The 10,132-nt window shown below is 48.1% G+C and overlaps 2 protein-coding genes across 2 annotated transcripts; both read left to right on the forward strand.

The window, feature by feature from the left end:
- Positions 1–172: 172 nt before the first annotated feature.
- On the forward strand, positions 173–3,594 carry LOC9658217 (protein S-acyltransferase 21). Its single transcript, XM_002961585.2, has 10 exons — positions 173–615; positions 666–779; positions 846–1,163; positions 1,226–1,294; positions 1,350–1,421; positions 1,485–1,613; positions 1,669–1,749; positions 1,802–1,999; positions 2,062–3,282; positions 3,406–3,594. Exons 1-9 carry the CDS (start codon positions 571–573, stop codon positions 3,220–3,222), a joined length of 2,187 nt encoding a protein of 728 aa, XP_002961631.2. The 5' UTR covers positions 173–570; the 3' UTR covers positions 3,223–3,282; positions 3,406–3,594.
- A 4,612-nt stretch (positions 3,595–8,206) lies between these two features.
- LOC112349685 (putative germin-like protein 2-1) lies at positions 8,207–8,884 on the forward strand. The gene has a single exon (XM_024684555.1). It carries the CDS (start codon positions 8,207–8,209, stop codon positions 8,876–8,878), a length of 672 nt encoding a protein of 223 aa, XP_024540323.1. The 3' UTR covers positions 8,879–8,884.
- The last annotated feature ends 1,248 nt before the right edge of the window (positions 8,885–10,132 follow it).

Raw genomic sequence — 10,132 nt, forward strand, 5'->3', positions numbered from 1 at the left:
ATGACGCGGCAAAGCACCAAAACCAAGCAACCAACCAAAAATTTTGAGATAGCGTGGCGTTGAGATTTCTAAGGTTGACCGAGAAATACTTTTTAAAATGCTGTGATTGGAAATGTGGTCTACCAACCAGTGGCGGCCCGTGGCCCAAGAAGGAGCGCATCGTGCGGTCGCAAATGGGCCGTTCGAGCTCATCCCACGGCCCAGATCCGTGCGGTGATTTTTAATTTTTTCACCTACCCCGGCTTGCATTACCATTACCACAGTAGATGGAAAGCAAATATTTACCGCGGGTGTGGGGCATTTGTGTGTTGCTGTGCTTATTGCGCGCATATGCCCTTGCCTGCATTGCGCGGCTAGCGATAGTTCCAGCAGCGGCGGCAAAGAAGCGCGATCCTTGCCCTAGCGCGCATCCGCGGCGGCGGCACGCATCCAAGGCGCCGGCCAGCGACCGGGATCGACATCGAAATTCTCAGGTCAGGGCTTGGATCGTAGCTCCGGGGATGGATTCCGGGGGTTAGGGATTGCTGCTGGCTATGCGGCGGCTGTGCCGGCTTGGCGACACTGAGATCAATGGTGCGGAGCCACGGCTGGCAGCTGCCTGCGCACGGGTTTCAGGTAAATATGGCGCCGTGGAATTCGACCAACTGAGCGAGCTCTTTTTGCAGGTTGTGGCGATCACTGTGTTCTTCCTCCTCGTAGTCGCGTATTTCGTGTTTTTCGCGCCTTTCATTGGGCCCAATCCGTGGCAGTATATCGTAATTGGGTGTTACTCGATCTTGGTGAGTCTTTCTTCGCAATTTCTCACTCTTGGGATTTGTAAGCGCTCAATTTCGTTAAATTTTCAGGCACTTGTGGTGTTCTTTCTTTACGTCAGATGCACAGGAATCAATCCTGCAGACTCCGGAGTTTTTGTTGGCCAGAGATTTCCCGAGCAGAATGAGTTGAAAGGGCTGGTCTCGGAGTCATCCGGAAGTGTGGTTCACAGACATGGAGCGTCGGAAGTTCCCTCCGGTGTCGAGGGCAACAGAGAAAGAGGGCTGCTGTCAGTTTGCTGCGGCCTGATCTGTGGCTGCCTTGTTTTGCCGGATAACTGGTGGAAGCAAGAGACATTGCCTACGCAACTGGACGAAGATGTCCTTTACTGCACACTATGTAACGCAGAGGTTTGAGTTCTTTCCGTGAGTATGTCGACATTGATTTGATAAGTTTGGTTTATCTCACGCAGGTTCATAAGTTCAGCAAACATTGTCGAAGCTGTGATAAGTGTGTTGATGGATTCGATCACCATTGTCGTGTAAGTGTTCATTCAAGCAGATGTAATATTTTTGTACTAACAGTTTTGCTTTCAGTGGTTGAATAATTGCGTCGGTAAGAAGAACTATCCAAGTTTTGTAGCGCTTATGGCAGCAAGTCTTATCTTGGTATCGTGTATTTCTGTTTTGAAGGAAATATCCTGCTTCTAATCTACTTTTAGACGCGCGCAGCTTATTTTGCAGTGGGGATCGGGTATTGCTGTCCTTGTGCGGTGTTTTGTTCATGAGGAAGATACGAAAAGCCAGATTGTAACGAAACTTGGTAATGGATTTACGCGAGCGCCCTTTGCAGCAGTTGTGGTAAGCCGTCATGGTTTATTTCGTCTATCAACAAAGTCAATGTTTGCCTTGCTAGGCAACGTGTACTCTGGTTTCTGTACTAGCGTCAGTTCCCCTCGGCGAGCTTTTCTTTTTCCACGTTATACTCATGAGAAAGGTGTGTTGTGCGCGCAATCTGGTTCAGTGCTTAGTGTTTTATCTTTGTCCAGGGAATTACAACATATGAATACGTCGTAGCGATGAGAGCGCAAAACGAGCAACAAGGGCCATCCGTGGAAGGAGAAGCACTAAGTGCTCCATCATCACCAGGAAGTTCAACCGCGACTGGGATAACGGGCTCCAGCTCCCTGGGACTTCAATACAGGGGTGCCTGGTGTACGCCGCCAAGAGTCTTCATTGATCACCAGGTACGTTTATCTGCTGTCGTGCGCTGTCGTTTATTCCATTTTTTCTCCTTGTTTTGATTTAGGACGAAGTTATTCCACATCTAGAGCCAGGAAGAGTACCGTCAACCGTTGATCCTGATTCTGTTCCGAAGCTAGACAAGAAGTCTCAGAAACCACAAGTGAGGATAAGTGCATGGAAGCTGGCAAAGCTGAATCCAACTGAAGCTGCCAAGGCCGCAGCAAAAGCCAGGGAAACCTCGTCGGTTATAAAGCAGATACCAGGCAAAGGGGTAGAGATGGACTACAGTTCAAGTGATGTAGGCAGCAGCAGAAGCAGTGCCAGTACCGACTTTGCTACAATGCGTGGGAAAAGAGCTGACGAGGGGCGGTTTTCGGCCTCGAAACTTGTCGTGCCGCGCCCAAGAGAGGAGTACAATATCCACTTCGATTCGGGAGACAACGTGACCTCGAGCAGAAGCAGCATCAGCAGTCCCAGGCATGTCTTGAACGACTCGGACGGATTGAGTCCTCTACCTTCGAAGCCGAACTATGCTCCAACCGGCACACTGCGCCTGTCAACTCCTCGCTCACTCGGATCAACACAAGAATCTACGGTTCGTACCTCCAACCTGAGACCCTTCACTCGTCCTCAGCGGTACACACTTTGGGGGGCTGGGAAATATGGTGGGAATGATTCTTCGAGCCTGGATAGCTTAGAGGACAGGGCGTCGGGATTCCTGGGTAGACCAAAGGGTGGTGACGGGAAGGCGAGTCCGGGGAAGAAGAACTCCGTGTTCTCTTACATCAGGCAGGCATGGCCGGAGGTATCGGTTCCTGCCTCGTCCTACGATATAGAAAGCGGGCAAAGAACAGCACGCCCAGCGTTCGTCCCAGCCACAGAGAGCACGTCAAACCTTCCAAGCACAATGCGAAAGGCTCAAGACGCTCCTCTCCGGAAGGCTGACGACCTCTTGTACCCGGAGAACAGCATTTTCTTCGGTGGACCTCTTCACGTCCCGGGCACAGGGAAGCCGAGCCCTCAGCAGCATCAGCAGCAGCAGCAGCAGGAGCAACAACAGCATCAAACGACGCGTTTCAATGCTGCTCCCAGATCGGCCACCGAGTCGGCAGTTTTCCAGTCGGGTAGGCAGCCTTTTCGGGGATCAGCAGCTCGATCGTATTCTCCAGTTTTTGCCCCTCGGTTTTTCAATCCGGGAGGTGGAGGCTATCCTCCGGCAACTTAATGGGTTCTTTGCGGCAGGGGGGACTTTTGAGTTTGGGGAGTTTTCGGGATTTTTTTTAAGGCAAGTGTTTTGCTCTCGTTGATTAGATTCCTCGTTGTGTGATTCGAGTAGCTGCTAGATAGTTTAGGACGAGATGATGGGAACTGACGAACTGCTTGATTTGTTTTTGCTTTTTCTTTGCAGGTGTCTGATGGCCCTCGTGAAGACGACGTTCTTTTCACATTCTCGCAGTTATATGAGATGTTCAAATGACGTGTAGGGAGTTCTAGATGACTCAGGTCTGTGTACATTTCATTCATGCAACGAACTAAATTGATAGTGGAACTTTTCCACGCTTTTATTATCACTAATTTGATAGTGGAACTTTTCCAAGCTTTTATAACGGTTTTTCGAGCAGGTAAAGCTCGGCTATGGAGTTCCAGACTTGAATGGATTCTTTGGGAATACTTCCGATGGATTTGCTTGGAGCTCCATAGCTGGATATTTGTAAAGAGCATCTCTCGCAAAAAAAATTTATCCGGTTTATATTTTTAAGGCCGACCCTAATGGGAACCCTAATTTTATTCTTGGCATATACCTTTCATTTCGGGAGGATGGCGAGAAATGGCGAGGCGCATCGCGAATCCAAGGTACTACCAAGGAGTAGTTGTCGTAGCCGCGGCTCCGTCCTTTTGGGAGCTGCTAGTGCTGTGGGTTGTGGTGCTGGGCATGCTCTCGTTCTTGGTGCTCTCGCTGCTCGTTTTCAACTTCTGGAAGCGCAACACTCAGCAGCCAAAGGGACGACGAGTTTTCGCGCAGCGACGACAATCCACACTCACAGCTTTCGCGCAGCCCAGCAGGGGGTGCTCATTTTGCTGCATCGACATCAACTTGCTCAAGCTCAAGACAAGTAAGCATTTTCCAATTTTTTTTATGAAAGGGGTGTTTAGTTTTGGTGTTTACCTTTATTCCACTTGTTTCTAACCTCTGTTTACAGTGTCCGGGATTCGGAATATTGACTTTGGCCGGACTTCTGCTGTACGACCATCGAGTAATAACCCAATCTTCTATGCTCCTCGAATGTAAGTTCTCCTGTTTATCTTCCAAGGCCTGGCTGACTTTGATTTGTTTCTTCTCTTTTTTTTTCATAGACCTTCTTGACTACCAGAACTCGAGAATGATCCCAGGTGTTGTTCTTGACTTCCAGAGCTCAAGAATGGTGCCAGAGGTTCATAGCGGCTCCCTTGACACTGATCTAGCTGAGCTGCCACGGAGCGTTGTTCCACAGCCTCCAATCACCTCGGAAGTTCGTTTGCCTTTGACAATGCTCAACTTTGCGACCCCTCCGGCTTTCATGCCTGGTCAGCTGCAGCAAGAGCAAAGCCATCACGACATAACGACTGCATCCAGCGTGAGCTTTGAGCCGCAGTTACTGCTGGAGAGTGACAATGAAGTAAGCCCACTCTGCTTTTCATATTGTCACTAACACACACCTGATGCAGTTTCTCAAGCGCTTGGAGGTTGTCTCTGAGCTCCTTATCGCAAGCTCAATCCAGGAGTCACGCATGGCCATGGCTTGTGTTGGTTATGGCCAGCTACAGTGTTTGCTCATGATCTTGCTTCAGCAGCAGAGTCATGACGATGGTGTGCTCAACACGTCCAATGAGGTAAGCTTTCTCGTCTTTCCAGTCTACTTGGAGTCATTTTCTAATATCTTTGTCCATGCAGTTTTCACGTACGCTGGTAAAGCACACAAGAGAAGCCAAGTGTACATTCCTCGACCTCAATCAAGACATATCGGTCTCACAACTCTACGGCCAAGACTTTATGCCTCTGCAGCGTCAATCAGTGATCATCAAGGGATCACGGGGCAATGCAATCTTCACGCTCCAGGTGATTAGTGCGCTCGGCTTAATTCCCGGATGTGGTTCGGAGTCCTACAACTCTAGCGTAAGAATACTTTCCATATTCCTTGGCTCAGTGGTTCCGAGTCCACTAAATGTAAGTAGATCTTTTCCTGGCTCCACACTTAACACTTGGCTTCTATCGTTGCCGGAGCTGGCAAGTGGTGCTCGTTCTGTTCTTCGCATCACCGGCGGCATGGAAGCCCCTCTTCCTGGTCGGCTTGGTGCTCGACTGCTGCTCAACAATCTATGCTGTTCACGCTTTTCTGGTGATCTTTCCTTGTGGACTTGTGTGGAGCTCCAGGTGCCGAGTTATCCATCACTGTTTGAGTTGGCGGTGCTCAAACTCAACACAGTTATTCCGCAGCCTCCAATCACCCCACTGCTTATCAAGCTAGTCTGCGTCAACTTTCAAGGAGGTTACAATACTAACAGTAAGCTGCTTATGTTTTTGTTTGCATCATCCTTATCAAGTGTTTTGGTTTGAAGTTCCAGCAATCTGCGAGCGGGGAAGTACATCGCGACATTGTGCCTGAGCGAGGAAAACAGAAAGCTCCTTGGTTCCTTGGTGTTCGGCTGCTGCTCAACAATGATGAAAGCCCTCCATGCTCTTTACGATTTTGTGGCGCTCTTTTCTCCGGAACTTGTGTTGAGCTCCAGGCGCCGACTTATCCATCACTAATCGAGCGAGCGTCACTTTATGAACCATATCGTAAGCTGCACTTCAGATTTTCGTTCTTTACGATACTTGACGACAATTGGTTTACACACTCAGCGTCTTGGACGTTCTGGACGCGATTTCATACTGGCAAACCCCAGCATTTGCTGGTTATCGGGGAGCGGAGAGTCACACAGATGTTTGGGCCCCGGAGGGAGTGCTCGTTTTGTGTCATCGACATCAGCAAGATCACGCTCAAGACAAGTAAGTTTTTTCATTCTTTTTTATAAAATCATGCCCCTTAGTTTTGTTTTTTACTGTTTTGACAGTGTCGGGGCTTACTTTCCCGTGGCATCGTGCGTTGGAATCAACACTGCCTGATGATCACAATGCTTATACAGATGTAAGTACTCTTCCAAATTCCTTGTGGATTTTAGCTCTGAATTTATGTGTTGATTGAGCAGGAGGTCTTTGACATGTTTATTAATCTTATTCACGCGTCAAAAGGTGGCTGGAAATATTCTAATTTACATGTACGTTTGAATTCAATTTTCATTCGATGCTTTTTGGATCTTTTATATTAATTTGCGAATGCAGGAACTATATGCTGGCTTTAAAGACGCTTGGCTTTTGCGTGGTGGCCAATTTCGGGCTCAGGGACAAGAGCTGCTAAGGCGTGGTGCTCCGCCTTTTGTAAACTATGAGTGGGAAAGTCACAACATTCTATCTGAGCTAGAAAAACAAGAAGCGGACAGCTTGGATGATCAGTCAGACGACGGTGCTGTTTTGCCACCATCCATCCATCAACTTGGAAGCTCTTGCAACTTCTTGGAGGTGATACCGATTGCGGCGGATTGCTCCTTCGAGGATTTGGACCTCCAAGTTCGTGGTTCAAGACGATCCTGTAGCTCCCACGTAAGTATTCTTTCCGTTTCTCATGGATGTTATACCTGAATATAAGTTATGCAGTTTTCGGATGCCATCTTCAAAGACGCAGGAGGAGATTTGATGGGGCACGAGCCAGCTGGAGACCTGGAGAATGGCTGGGAGGAATTTCCGAGCTGCCGATGGAGCGACTTTTCCGAATTGGTGAGCGATGAGCAAGGAGATAGTGCTGTTTGTGGAGATCCGTGAAGCTGATCAACCTGGGAGCTCAGAGAACGAGGGTGATTTGACGCGTTATGCAGCAGCAGAACTGCTAGATGCAGTACCAGCGACAATGTTAACAACCTTGACATTCATGGGCGACATTGCGACACCATTGTTTTGTGCCACTTTCTCTTCTCCTTTCAGCAGCCACTGACACGAACACTTGAACAGGTATAGAGAAGGCGATAAGTGGTGCTATCAGAATAAAACAGAAGGTGTGCTAGCCATTTTCAGCGTATGCAGCACCTATACAGCGGCAGAGACGATTTTGGCAGCTTGATGGTTGAACGAGGCAAAGGATCTGAATCCAGCGAGCTCTCAGCGCTCTCACTTTCACAGATAATTGAAGTTGACACGATGACGATCAGTATGGAGGCACAATTCTATTTTCGTCACGCTGGGGTCCAGATGGAGCGGCTCTTGAAGAAGAAGAAGATAATGTAATCTATAAAGTGGGCAACAACACCAAAGCATCTTCTGCTTGGAGTTACGCGCGGCTGGACGAGGCTCAGGTGGCTCTCGGAAGTTTTAGAATGCCCGCCTCAGGGAGGGATGACGAGCGTTGATCCAGACTCCAGCAAGTTGGCTTTTTCCACACAATTGTGCAACAGCAGGGATTGCAAGCTGGTATTTATGAGAACTCAATACTTGCATTTCTTGCTAAGACCGAAGGAAACGTCCGAACCAAAACACAAGGCAAATGCTGCAAGACGCCATGTAGTCGCCAGCTGAGGCATACACATCTAAGAAACGGCCTGGTTTGATTCATCTCCTCCTGCAAGAGACACATTTAGTCCCGAGCTCCATCTTCGATCCGCGGGCCACAACGAAGAAGAATCCTCCCTAAAGACAGCGCCTTGAACCAGAGCGTACCAAATCCATGCTCCGCAATACGCCGGGCTGCCCATTAAGACTTGCAAGAGCCTAGTTTTGCAAGTAACCATGAGATTCTCTTTAGCTCCAAGAAAAACGCGACTCGTCCTTAGCCCTGTGTTTTCCCTTCCCTGATAGTTTGTGCATAAAACACGCTCGTTTTATATTTTCCAGGAATGCGAAAATCTCCCGCAACTAATTACCTGTAAGTAAGAGCCAATTCCGTAACCTACCTGGAAGTAAGAGCGAAAACTCCGTGTCGCTTTGTTCATCTTCCAGTTCTTTCCCAAGCCCCATGCATCGATGGCATGCAACTCTAGAGGTGCTAGATCGTCCCAGAACCTCTTTATAAACGCCACCCCATTTCTCTCTCCGACAGTGCCTTAGGTCAAGGGTAGTTCTTCATCGTTTCTCTCATTCCATGGCAGCAACAATGCTGGCAATTCTCATCTCCATCTTTGTCTTTGCGTGCTCGCCACCCCCACTCGTCCTTGCTGCTGACGAGGACATGCTCCAGGACGTTTGCGTCGCAGACAACAACAGCACTATCATCATCAATGGCAAGGTGTGCAAGCCCATGGCAGCGGTGGTGGCCGAGGACTTCAAGTCGGGCGTGCTCAGGAACCCGGGCAACACCAGCAACAGGCTGGGCTCCGCCGTCACCGCTGCAAACGTTGGCAATTTCCCTGGGCTCAACACTCTGGGCGTCTCGTTTGCACGCCTCGACTTCGCCCCCGGCGGTGTCAACCCCCCACACGTCCACCCCCGGGGCACCGAGCTCCTCTTCCTCGTCCAGGGAGCTCTCTACGTGGGCTTCGTCACCACCGCACCGGAGAACCGGCTCTTCGCGCAGACCATATATCCCGGCGAGCTGTTCGTGTTCCCCCGTGGATTGATTCACTTCCAGATCAACGTTTGCAATGAGCCTGCGGTGGCGGTGGCCGGGTTTAACTCGCAGAACCCCGGAGTCTCCCAGGTTGCCAAGGCCGTGTTTGGCTCAAATCCTCCCATCCTGGACGCCGTCATCGAGAGGACGTTCCAGATCGATGATGCTCTCGTGCAGAGGCTCAGGGATCTCGTGAGCATGACGTAGAATATCGTTTCTCCATTGGAATAACTTTTTTGATTAATAACTTAAAAATTCTTGCGAGTTCTCTCGAAATCTGCGAACGGGTCACTCGAGCAGCTTGAAGTTGTGGCCGCCAAGACTGCTCGCGGGCTCTGGCAATACTCGATCAGAAAGGACGAGCGGCTGGTGTACGTGAGGAGCCACCCGGTAGCGTCTGTGGTTGCGCTGGGCACGCCAGGGACCGGGAACTCGGGCTTTGTCTCCATGCGCTCCTCCACAAGATGTCTTGATCTAACATCGATTCCAGCGAGAAATTCCTCATCTCTGGTTTTCTCTGAAGCAAAAGTACTGGGATCTCATCTTTCTCAAGTTCCACGCATTCAACAAGTTCTACGCCTTCTACAGGAGTGTTCCACTGATCCTCTTGTAAGAAGGATTCTCTTGTTGTAGATCTTTGCTTTCGAAGGATGCTACTGTTTCAAGCCAGCATCCTTGGTCCTGCGTACAAGGCCCATCTCGCCAAATACTTGCACAGCATCCCTTTGCAATGCCTTCCACCATGTGATCAAACTCTTCGACGAAAAGGTATGCTGCTGCTTTGACCAGTTGACTGCCCTTGGATAGTTAATGTTTGTTGTTTACCCAAGGCCCATGGAACCTAATAATCTTTTGTCAAACAAGACAGGAATGAAGAATGTTATCAGAAAAACTGAATTTGCAATGTGTGCAATAACTGCAAGAAACTACAATTGAATATAATGCCATAATATTTTAATTAACTTTTTTGAAATTTCTTATGAAATTTTTTTTGCTGCACGTTGCATGCAACAATGCTTGCTTTGCTTAAAAGTAGTGTCATTGAATAATTCAATTGATCAATAATTAGAAATATGTTTATAATTTAGAAATCAAGATTAATTTTATTGCATATTAACCATTAGATAGTAGAACAAAACAGAATATTCTAGGAAGTGTTTAGGAAAGTTTATAAATTATAAACATGCTTATAAATTATAAATACAAGATTATTCCCTTCTTTTGCCATGTTACACCATCATCAATCAAGGAATATATCACTTAAGGATGCTAATATTGCTCAGTTAGGTCAAATTTTTGGTGTTATAAGGTATGATTATATTGATGCAGTGCCCATTTTTGGTGTATTGCCATCTTTAGCTTTTATAATTACATGACTTCTTCTATTCTCAATGTTTTGCCATCTCCCGTTGATGTAAAATGTAATCATAACATTGATCGGAAAGTTATGTTGATTCTAGA

This window comes from Selaginella moellendorffii, unplaced genomic scaffold (genome assembly GCF_000143415.4).
Source record: "Selaginella moellendorffii unplaced genomic scaffold, v1.0 SELMOscaffold_1, whole genome shotgun sequence".
NCBI lineage: Eukaryota > Viridiplantae > Streptophyta > Lycopodiopsida > Selaginellales > Selaginellaceae > Selaginella > Selaginella moellendorffii.

Excerpts from the sequence above, each read along its gene's own strand:
- LOC9658217 (XM_002961585.2), top strand. The coding sequence starts at position 571 with ATGGTGCGGAGCCACGGCTGGCAGCTGCCTGCGCACGGGTTTCAG. Across the intron at positions 780-845 it reads TTGGGTGTTACTCGATCTTG|GCACTTGTGGTGTTCTTTCT; the intron begins GTGAGTCTTTCT and ends TTAAATTTTCAG. Across the intron at positions 1,164-1,225 it reads GCACACTATGTAACGCAGAG|GTTCATAAGTTCAGCAAACA; the intron begins GTTTGAGTTCTT and ends TATCTCACGCAG.
- LOC112349685 (XM_024684555.1), top strand. The coding sequence starts at position 8,207 with ATGGCAGCAACAATGCTGGCAATTCTCATCTCCATCTTTGTCTTTGCG.